This window comes from Gavia stellata, chromosome 2 (assembly GCF_030936135.1).
Source record: "Gavia stellata isolate bGavSte3 chromosome 2, bGavSte3.hap2, whole genome shotgun sequence".
In the NCBI taxonomy this organism is placed as follows: Eukaryota; Metazoa; Chordata; class Aves; order Gaviiformes; family Gaviidae; genus Gavia; species Gavia stellata.
The window spans coordinates 14,887,215-14,898,536 of record NC_082595.1 but is presented as its reverse complement, the minus strand read 5'-3'; the positions used below and the strand labels follow the sequence as shown (position 1 = coordinate 14,898,536).

Genomic DNA, 11,322 nt, shown 5'->3' with positions numbered 1-11,322 from the left:
GGCGGCCCGCTTGCACAGCCCCGCCGCCGGCCTGCTGCCGAGGCCAGACCGCTGGGAGCAGGGGGAGGCAGGAGAGGGACCCCGCTCCCTATTCCGGCTGTTTCCAGAGCTTGGGAGCCCGGTAAACAAAATGCTCTTGCTATCTCCTCGCGCAGATAAGGCAAGAAGTGGCTTTCTTTAATAATATGATTGAAATGTTAGGGGTATGATGCCTCCTCGTTAGTAATATTGGCTTTGCATGCAAAGCACAATCCCATCCCTCTAGACTGCTTAGCCAAAACAGAGCGTAAACTCTGTAATTAGTAACGTGTTCCATCATTAAAGAGCCCTGCTGAGAATTTCTATTTAATAATGGTCTTAAATTAGTTATGATGGTAAATACTCATCTGGAAATTCAACATCTAAAACCATCTACAATCTGGAAATGCTCCAGTGTTGCTGTAATCTCCTGTAACACAGAAATGACTATCACATTCAACCATCGCATTAGAAATTCGCCGTACCGTTTGGTCCACGAATATACAGTATGGATGTGTTAATTAGGTTAACCCATACACTGTCTGCTTCACAAATATTTAGAAATAAACAATGAAAGCTCCTTTTTAATACGATGCAGCCGGGGGGGGGGGATTTGACTCTCCCAGTTGGAAAGTCTTTTGTTTTCAGATAAGGTGGAACTACAACGTCCTCGGGCCTGCGAGTTCACAACGCACACCCACGGACACACGCCCACCGCCACGCACCCACACCCACGCGCACACGCCACCTGGGCCGCCCTCAGCAGCTCCCCGCGGGACGCAGCAGCAGCACCCACGGCTCCTCCTGCAGAATGCGGCTTCTATCACTCGCCTCCCTGCTCAGGCAGATCGATTCATACCACGCTCTTTCTCCCCCCCCCCCCCCCCTTTTAAAACTGCAGGCAGCTCGCTCCTTCTCTGCCGTGTCCCCTGCTATACAGCGGGGCTTGGCTCCGGCAACCCTTCCAAGAGAGTTTTAAAAATAGTCCAAGGAGGCGCAAGGAAGAGGCAGGGAATGAGGAAATAAATAAATAAGTAAAGCTGGCTTCCCCCCTGGCTGCAAGTGGAATAAAAGTTTCGCAGATAAACCGTGATGCAGGTATAAATAAGTCATTCAGGTACACTTATCCCCACTGGGGATATAAAGGAAAGTTATTCGTAATAACAATAGAAAATCAGTAACTGAGATAGTTGGGGGTTGCGGTAGGAGGGAAGTGAGGCGAGGGAAGTATATTTCTGCATTTACCTAGACGTCTAAACGTTTATCCTCTCCAGCACTAACCTTTCATGTTTAATGAATGAATCTGCATTGCAGGGTTGGTTGTTTTTTTTTCCCCCCTCCATGTGCCGGCTAGTTTTAAATCTGCGAGCACCACAAAGAGGCCGTGATCCCATCTGCCTATGATTCCAAATTAAAGTTCAAACGGACGGCTTACACACTGCTGATCCTGTATCATAGCCTCTCACGACCCTTCAATTACTATTTAATAGAATTACAGTGTAAAATCCCAATAGTCTTAAAGAATGTTTTATCACAGACTGAAGAGAGAGAATATACAGACACCTCCAATGTTATTGAACCGTATTACTGACCTATTTAGATATTAAAAGGGAATATTTAGTGTTCTACAAGATATTACAAGAGCTACTTTAATCTGAAAACATGCATATGTCTACGTATATGTGTGTCCACATATATATGTGAGTGTGTGTGGACATTGTATACACCAGCTCCATCCCATTAACGAGTGCACACAGCCACGCTGCGTGGACGTGTGTGCTCACCCGTGTATGCATGTACACACACCCACAGAAACACACGCGCTCCTCCAGGCCCGGGTGGAAATCAGTGTGTTCTGGTAAACTGCCGCACTCCTCTATTGTTGCCAGATATTGCTAAAGAGGTTATTCCGGTAGGAAAGCAATTTTTCTCCACTCACTGAAAAATACTCTTTAATTGACCTTATTATTAAATGAACTTCCCCTAATGACGTTTCTATGGGGACAAAAAGGCAAATATTTGCAGTAAAGCTAAATCTCCCTCTAATAGCTGGGACTGGAATTAAAGTCAGTCGCAGTCCGGCTTTAGATATTGTAAATCTTGACTTCCAGTGTAGTTTTCTCATTTCTTTTTCGGCCTGTTCGGCAAAGGACCTGCCTGCCGCAGGGAGAGCTGATCCTGCCACTCCATCGCCCTTACAGCGAGGCCATTCTAACCACAGGCTTCAATATTTACATCCACCCTTTCTTTATTCATTACTCTTTTGCATCTTTCTTCTCTTGCAGATCCCGAGGTGCCGAGCCTCTTTGAAGCCTCCTGGTCTGAAAACACCTTGCTTCCAAAATAAAAAAAGATCAGCTCCGAAAACAAAACCTCACAACCGTCCCTCCCCCAGACACAGCAACACAAATCCCTTTAGTACCATTTAATCACAGCTCTGTCCCCACAGCCCCTGCCTTTTGTCATTACCGTGCCAGAAGAGAATATTTAGCGCGATCGTAGGTAATATCCTTAGTGTTTTCTCTTCCCAACTCTTTCTCTCCCCGCCTCCCCCCCGCTCCACCTCCCCGCCTTCTCCATCCTTTGGTCAGTTTGCAACTGGATGGTTTGGTTCATTTCCCCCTTTTTTTATACACCGTTTACAAAGTTCTGTGTATCAGGGCTCTCTGCAGGGTGGTGATGCGGCTGCAGGCCACGCATTTTGGACTCGCGTGAGTGTGTGTGTCAGCCTGCACACCCGTGTGCGCGTGTGAGTGCGCTCTCGAAATAGGCGATGTTTGTCTGTCCTCTCCCCACACGCGGAATCCAGGCCAGTGCGATGTGGAGCTCAATAAGAAACTGCATGAATAAACACGAATAGAAAGTTGTGCTCAGCTAACCGAAGAAATCAGAGCAATACCAGGGCACCAACGTCCGCATTTCTTTTCACTTCGGGCCGGGGCAGTAACCTCATCCGGGTATGCTAAAAATTAAGGGCAACGGGCAAGCGGATTCGAGTCCCTCGAAAAGGCGGCTGTAATTGATCGGGCAGGGGGAGCTGGGGATGGTCGAAGCCCGCGCCTGGCCGCGGAGGGCCGGCAGCAGCTGCGGCCCAGCAGGCACACAAAGGACACCCAGCCATGCTAAAGGGCTCGGGCCGGCCCTCGGGCAGCGAAAGCGGGGAGGGGGGGAGGCAGGCGGGTGACGCCGGTGGTCTCCACAGCCCCCCGCCGGGGTGCACGCACGCCGGCGGAGCCGCAAACCGGAGCTCGTTGGGGGTGAAGGCGGCGGTATAGCCCCACGGCGAGGCGGGGTAACTGTGGCCCCCAAATTGCTCCCGGAACCGGCGGGTCTCGGCCCGACTTCCGACGGGTGGGGCGGGGCTGCGCCCCCGCGGCCGCGGGCGGGAGGCGGCGGTGCGGGGCTGCGCGGGCCGGGGGAGCGGGGCCGCCCGGGCCGGCGCCCGGGGAGGCAGCGCGGTGTGCTGCCGGGCTCCGGCCATCTGCCTCCGTCCCCCGGCTTTCGCTTAAATATTGATCAAACGCACTTCAGCTTCCGAGTAATTTCATCTTAATCAACGGCCGAGCTCGGCGCGGATAATAAACTAATGCTGGAGAGGGGCTGTCGATAATGCTCGGCCAGGGGCAGGGAGGAGGCAGCCCTCCAGTTTGGCGGGGCTCGATAGGCCCTATCTTCCCGGGACAGATGGACTTAGTGGGTGAGAAGGCTTAAACGCAGCTTTTCATATATTTACACCTCAATCAGCCATTCAGGTTTTTAATGCAAATCCTAAAACAACATCATTTATCCATTACAGAGCCCGGCTTTGAAAAGGCATATCATTAGCTGCGCCCTTGGCACCCCGAAACCGCACAGGCACCGGCGCTTCCCTGGATGTGTGTCTGTCTCCCCCCCGCCCCCCCCCGCCGGCTGCCCCGCACAAAGGCCCGCGGGCTCCGGGGAGAGGCGAACACCCCAGCGGGCCGGGGCAGCTCGCTTCTCCGGGTCTGGGCAAAAGGGGTAAATTTTCGGGGATGGGCGGGGGGGGGGGGGGGCAAATGGCGTGGGAGCAAGGGCCCTGCCTGGGAGGCTGGAGGGGAGGGAGGCTGGAGCCTGAGGCCAGGTACGGGTGGGGTGAGGCTAAAGGCGATCTCTGGCCTCCCCTAACCGCCACGGCACGACGGGGCGATCTTCTGGAGGCTTAATCAGAGGGAAGAAAAATCCAAACCTATCAGCGTAAGGCTCAGCTGAGGTAGATTATTGCTGCCGGCTTGACGCCTTCTAGCTGCAGCTTCCAGACGAGAAAATGAAGGAAGAGAAAGAGAAAAAATCCCAAACTTTCACGCCTCTGAATCCTTTCAGGTATTAAATCCCGTTAAAAATAAAGCAGGATGAGAACGACACTCCTACCAGCGAGGAGCAGAAATATTGCGCTTAAAAACAATGTACCGACATCGAAGATCTCCTTCCTACCCAAACCCGGGGGTGACTGGAAGGGCCGGGACTTTTTCCTGCGAAGGCCTCTCCGCTCCCTCGCTGCCGGGGGGAGAGAAAGAGCAGCCCGAGATCAAGCGTGAGACCCGTGCGAAGGTGCCGGCCTTTAGGGAGCCTTTTATCCCCTCCTGGGTAATATTTCTCCCCTCTAAAAGCCGCATGGGGGAGGGGAAGAACGGAGTCCATCACACGACCCCCTTCTCCCACCCACGCGGAACACGGGAGCCCTATTGTCTGTGTCCTCCACCCCCCCCCCCCCCAAGCAATTCCCGTCCATTCCGGTTTTGCACAACCGGGTGTTATTTCCTTGTAACCCCCCACTCGTGTTGGCGACGGGGCGGTGACGCCGCCGGAGCTGCCTGTTGGGGAGACCCCCGCCGCGGAGCCGCGCGTTAGGCGAAACCGGGGGGCGTGGGAGGCAAACCCCGACGGGGCGGGCGCTACCTCGGACCGTCCGTGCCCTTCCCCGCGGTGGCTCCCGTGGGGAAACGGAGGAGAAATCCCACCACCACCCCTACGCGGGTCTCCGCGGTTCGCGGGCGCTCAGCGGCCCAGCGCGGAAACTCTTTCCTGCCCTGGCCAGGGGCGTCTCACGGGGGGACGCTTCCCCTACGCGTTCGCTGCGCGGACACGCGCGGCTTTTCCTCAGGGGCACCAAAGGCGTATGAACGTATTTGCACATCAGCTTATTCCTTAAAATTACCCATTAGTGCCTTGCTCTAAGATCTTACACCCTAGGGGGTTCCCCCAGCCTCTTGGGGCGGGGGGGATGCGAGGGGAAGCATCCTTAGGCCCTTCCTAAGGCTTTCCGTAAACCTAGCTCGGACTTCCCAAAAAATGGGGAGGAGGGAAGAGGGAGAGAGGACGCGGGCAACACAAAGGTAGATCGGAAGTCCAAATTAATTTGGAAACGGTCAAGAAATTCCAGGCACGTTTCTTCCTAAATCCCTGGTAAGTTTCAAAATTGTATTTTCAAGTAAAAACAAGTTTAGAATTTACCTCTCGTTAATTCACGGCTGAATAATCTGCCCAGGGCAAAGCAAAACTTTAATGAAAAAAAAAAAAGAAAAAGAAAGAAAAAGAAAAAAAAAAAGAAAGAAAGATGCTGAAATACTGTTAGTCATGCAAATAAAGGCTTCTTTCAGCACATTACAATATACTCCGGATTCGAGGGGAGGAGCTGCAGCCCGCTTAGGGCGAGGAGTTTATTTTTTTGTTTTCATTTAAAGCTACAAAACAAATCCCGAAATGTCTTAACCGCTCTCTGGAGACACCCGGCCCTGCAGACAGGCGGCCAGGGGAATCCTTTCAGCTCGGAGTGCACAAAAAAAGGGCCGGGGGGCGGGGGGGAAACGCTGGAGCCCGCGGTGGCGCGGGGACCCGGAGGGACACGGCCGTGCCCCGCGCCCCGCGCCGCCGCCGCTATGGCAGCCCCGCTGTCCCGCTGCCGCCCGCAGCCTCCGCGCAGGGCCGCTCCGTCCCCCCAAAATCCCTCCGGGGTGTCCCGCCGAGCGGGGCAAGGCGAGGGCCGACGGCGGCGCAGCGCGCGGGGCGAGGCGCCCACGGGGAGGGCGAGTTTTTCCGTGGCGGACAAAAACACCAACATCGCTGGATAGATAAGAAAATGGAATACTGTATTTGATTTAGAAAGTTTGTACATATAGATAAACACGCAGTTAAGGAAACAATAGTTTAAGCGTCCTACGTGGAGTTTAAGAAGAGACCCCCCAAAGCTGCTATGAAATACTCAAAATAGCTTTTGCATAAGATAACTACAGTTGCACCCTAAGCTTTTTTTTTTTTTTTTTTTTTTTTTTTGCTACCGCTGAGGTCCCTTTTGAAAACCTAGCACGTCAGATCTTGACAGCTAAGTTTGTGCAAGGAACACCGAGTCAAGGAAAATAAAAAGGAGAGAGAGAGAAAGGGTGGGAGGGAGATAGACAGAGAGGGGGGAGGAAGAAAGAAAGAGTAGAGCAAATATCATATACAAGCATTTCTACACATATATTACAAACTGGGAAAATGACCGCATCATTAAGATATACATAATTCATATAAAATTTTGAAATAAAAATAAAAATCTGTTACAGTCATAACTATTCTTTTTCCACATTTATAACCAGTACCCACACAGGCAGTGACAGAAGTGTAGAAAAAAAGGTGCTTACGAATAAAATGATTGTCTGCTGAACAAAAAAACAGAAAATTGCATCTTGGCTGGACCATCACTTGGACTTAAAAAAAAAACAAAACAAAGAAAAGAGAGAAAGGGAGAGGGAGAGAGAAAGAGAGAGAAATAGGACCAACAAAAAGGCGATAAACATTTGTTATTTCCCTCTTCAAGGAGTTCCTTTTTAATATTTTTTTTTAAATTTTTGCTTTTTGTACAAATTCGATGGGAGTTTGCGTTTGTTTGTCTGGTTTCTGTTTGTTTTCCTTTACTATAGAGAATATTTTTTCCCAGATACAAATTTAATCATCATCATCATGCAAGTGGGTGAAATGCGTCCATGGAAAAGCGCAAAGGAGAAATCGTGCTTGTCCTAAAAAGAATACAATTGTCACTTTTGCTTTGTTTTTTTTTTTTCTTTTTATATATATAATAATTATTATTTCCCGCCCCCCCCACCCCCCCACCCCCCCCCCGCTGCAGCACCAGCGTTTGTGACTGTTGACGTTTTAGCTCCATCTCTTGGTGGTGGTGTTGGCTGACGGTGGTGGTGGATTCTCTGATCCCTGTCTGTTTGTTTGCTATTATGTTTGGGTCGGGTTTGGCCTTTTCTTTCCTCCTGGCTGTGTGTGTGCGTGCATGCGTGTGTGTGTCCTGATTCTAGGTTGCCTCGGTTTGTTTTGCTCGGGTCGGGGAGAGGGTGCTTGGCTGTTTGGATTTGGATTTTTTGTTTGTTTGTTTGTTTGTTTTCCGATATCATACATCACATTCCGAGTCGCTGGAGGTTACCGAGAGGATGGAGGTGCCCGTCTCGGCTCTTTCTGTCAAACTGGAGACGCTGGTGGTCGGGCTGGCCGCCGTGGACGGAGACTCGGCCGAGCTGTGTGTCGGGCAGCCGGGCTCTGCCAGCGACCGCATGCCGCTCTGTCCTATCGCCTGGTGCTGGAGCCTGCATCGCGCCGGGAGACAAAACAACAGCACAGCCCCTCTGAGACACCGGCCGCCGCCGCCGCCGCCGAGGGGACGGCGCCCGCCCGACCCCGCGCCCGCCCGGGGGCAGCCGCCGCCCCGCCCCGGCCCGGCCCGGCGCGGAGCGGAGCGGAACCCCCCGGCCCGGCCCGGCCCGGCCCGGCCCGGCCCGGCCGCCTTCCCGCCGCGCCCCGCGGAGCCCGGGAGCGGCGGCGGGCGGCAGCGCCAAGCCGTGCTCCCGGGCCGCGCGGCGGCCGCGGCCGGGCCGGCGCCGGGGCTTCCCCGCGCCGCCGGGGCAGACCGCCTCGGGGGGGACGGCACCCAGCGCAAACACGGATACGGGGTGGCGGTTCGAAAGGGGTCGGGAGGCGGGGGAGAAGCGGTTCCCTGCCCCGTGGCGGGGAAAACACGAGCAGCGCCTTCCCTTTCCCCGGATAGCCGTTCATCCCCGCAGCACCGCGGGCCTAGGAGAAAACCATGTCTGCCTGAGCTCCTTAAACACTTGGCCGCCGCGGGAAGCTGCGAGGACCGGTCTGTAGCGGGAGGGAATGGTGCAGGATCCTCGTTTTGTGCTCTGGCGAGTATCTGTCGAAATATTTTCCAGTGCACAGATAAACGCTCCGGGCGCTGCGGCAGGACGGGAGGAAGGTCCTGTCCTGGGGACGCAGCGCTATCAACAAAATCAAAAAGGGCGATGGTGGAACACAACGTTTCTCTCCGCTCGAATTCTACGTCCCTTTTCCTTCTGAAAGCCAAAATTAGCTTTAAAGTGCTGGTCCTTTCACCGTCAACACTTAAGGCTACATTGCCGTTGAACATTTTTTTTTTTTAAGAGGCAATAAATAATTTTTAGGCTCCCTAGAGAGTTATGAATATTCCTCTGCGCCCGTTTATTCCGCTCGAAACCCAAAGAAAGCCTGGTTCGAGGATAAGGGCTAAAAGTCCTGGGCTGAACAACCAGCCACAACCTCTAGCGCCCAGCACTGCCGGTGCGAATCGAAATACACTTTTCGCTCAACTGCTTCTCACCGGGGTATTTTCTATTAACTGCCTGCAAAGAACAGGAAAATGTAGCCGGTTTATTCTATATTTCTCATTATTTTAAGTGTTCTAATCGCAGCGTCTTTTGATTTTTCTCCCATTTACAATCCCTCGTGCATTCATCTGCTGTCAACAGCGTTGAGTCAACAAAAGCATCCGTAGGCAACTTCTGTTTATTTACAGTCCTAAGCTGATGTGTTTTCCATTTAATGGAAATTAAATGGCGAGGCACTTTTAGGTTGCATTTCTCCTACGGAACCTTGAATCAATAGCACCAGTGCTATAATTAGGAGGAATTTAAGAGACAGCATTTACAGGAACAAGAAGTTTTGTTTACAGGCTTACAGAGGTAGCCAAACTTAAATTAAAATAAAAACGGTGTGTCAAGCTGGATTAAGGGTCCATTTTCATTTGCAAAATAACTTTTACGGAGGGGACGAGGAAAAAAAAAAAGAAAGAAGGGTGCCTCGCTTTTATCACGGCAAAGCAGAAAATATAAAAAGAAATTAAAAAAAGACACCGAGAGACAGGCGAATAAATGCAAGCGTAAATGCACAGGAAACACACGACCGGAGGGCCAGGTGGCCATGTGGTGTAAGCAGAGAAATGGGGATGGGGAAAAAAAGAGGTTTCCCGATCTCCTAAAGGCTTTTCTCCCTTTTCTCCCCGAGCCACACGGCTCTGGGGAGTGCGTGTGCTGGTCCCGCCGCGCATGCAGAGGAGCGCGAACAATCGGAGCGGAGCCGCCCGCTCTGCAGAAACCCGCTCCGAATCGCGCCGCCCGCCGCGGCCCTTCGGCGGGGGAACCGCGCCAGAGCCCGGCCAGACGCAGATCCCGGCCAGCCGAAAGCAAAACCGGAGCCCACCGGCCCGGGGCCGTGGGGGACAGGGAGAGCCGGGCTCTGCCCCCGCCGCAGCCGCTGCGCCCCGCGCCCGCACAGACACAGACACACGCGCGCACGGAGCTGCCCACGCCCGCGGGTGAGCCCCAGCCCTGCCCGCACCCCGGGAGCCCGTGGGGAGCCCAGGCAGGTCTCGGGGAGCGCCGGGCAACTTCCAGCCGTGCCTGCCCCCGCCGCATCCCTGCGGCTGCCGGGAGGAGACCTACCCGCCCGGCGGGGGGACCGATTTCTCCCGGTGGCGGTGATGGAGAGGAGGAGGAGGAGGAGGAGGAGGGAAGGAGAGGCAGGGGCGCGCTGCCGGCCGGGCGGCCGCCGAGGACCCCGCCGCCCACCTCGCCCTCCGCCCCGGAGCGGGGCCCCGCAGCCCCACTGACCTGTTTTTAGCCGCCGCTGCTCTGTCTCTTTGCCTTCGGTTTTTGAACCAGTTGCCTACTTGCGTGGGGGTGAGCCCCGTGGCCTGAGCCAGTTCCCTTTTCTTGCTGGGGTTGGGGTAAGGGTCCTGCAGGTACCACTCCCTCAGGAGGCTGCGAGTCCTCTCCTTGAAGCAGTGCGTCTTCTGCTCGCCATCCCAAATGGTCCTGGGCAGCGGAAACTTCTTTCTCACCCTGTATTTATCAACCGGCCCCAGCGGGCGACCCCTTAGCTTCTCGGCCTCCTGGTAGTGCGCTTCGAGCCACATGGCCTGCAACTTGCCGTGGGACTCCTTGGTGAATTTGTGGTTCTCCAGGATGTGGTAGAGGTCTCGGAAGTTGCCCGTGTGGAAGGCCACCACCGCCCGGGCGCGGAGGATGGACTCGTGCTTGTTGATGGCCTCGCATGCCCCCGGCGCCACCGGCAGCGACCAGAGGAACCTCCCCAGCCTCTCTATGTCTCCAGTCTCCTCCAGCGTCTCGCAGACGCTGGCCACTTGCTCCGGGGAGAAGTTGAGTGTGGGCAGCTGAAACATTGACAACTCTTCGTGGGGTGCCCGGGAGCTGCCGCCTCCACCGCCGCCGGCACCGGGGCTGCAGCCCGAGCCGCTGCCGCTGCCGCCGCCGCCGCCGCCGCTGGCGAGAAGGAGGGAGCGGTGGTGCGGGTCGGCGGCGAAGTTTGGCAAGAAGAAATGGGTGGGATAAAGCTCTAGCGGGGACCTGAACACCATGGGATGACCGGGGAGAGGGGGAGATAAATCAAGGAGAAAAGAAAGAAAGGGAGGAAGAAGGGAGGAAAGGGCACACGCACCGCGCACGCATCCACACCCGCACACGCACACACAGCCACATAGAGGCACGGGGGCACACACACTCACACGCACACGCGGACACACGCACACGCACTCACGCACACACGCACACACACACGCACGCACTCACACACACCCGGCCCCGCGCCGCCGCCGAGTCAGGATTCAGTGATTCAACAGCAATCGCCCTAATGACAACAGCCTCATAATATCTCCCCTAAATCCACAGTGAGTGCAGCGCTGAAACATTTTGTTTCGCTTTTCTATTGGTCTTCTGAGTGTCGTTGTGGCGTTGCCATGGCAGCCCCTGCCAATCACTGTCAGCCCTGCCAATCATTACGGAGTACGTAAGGAAGGTTTTTACCACTTCGCCCAAATGCACGGGGGGGAGGGAAACGGGGCGGTTGGTGGAAAAGCCTGGTTGTTGGGTTTTTTTTTTTTTCCCCCTTAATCTTTGCAACTCCTAATCTCAGCACTTCCCCTTCTCCCCGTCTCTCCCCCCTCCCTCTCCACACCCCTCCTAAATA

At 54.5% G+C, this 11,322-nt stretch overlaps 1 protein-coding gene across 1 annotated transcript; it reads right to left on the bottom strand.

Annotated features, from left to right (window-relative positions):
- Window positions 1-7,417: 7,417 nt before the first annotated feature.
- Window positions 7,418-10,714, bottom strand: SIX3 (SIX homeobox 3). Its single transcript, XM_059835617.1, has 2 exons — window positions 9,948-10,714; window positions 7,418-7,610 (listed from the first exon to the last, which is right to left on the bottom strand). Exons 1-2 carry the CDS (start codon window positions 10,712-10,714, stop codon window positions 7,418-7,420), a joined length of 960 nt encoding a protein of 319 aa, XP_059691600.1.
- Between the last annotated feature and the right edge of the window lie 608 nt (window positions 10,715-11,322).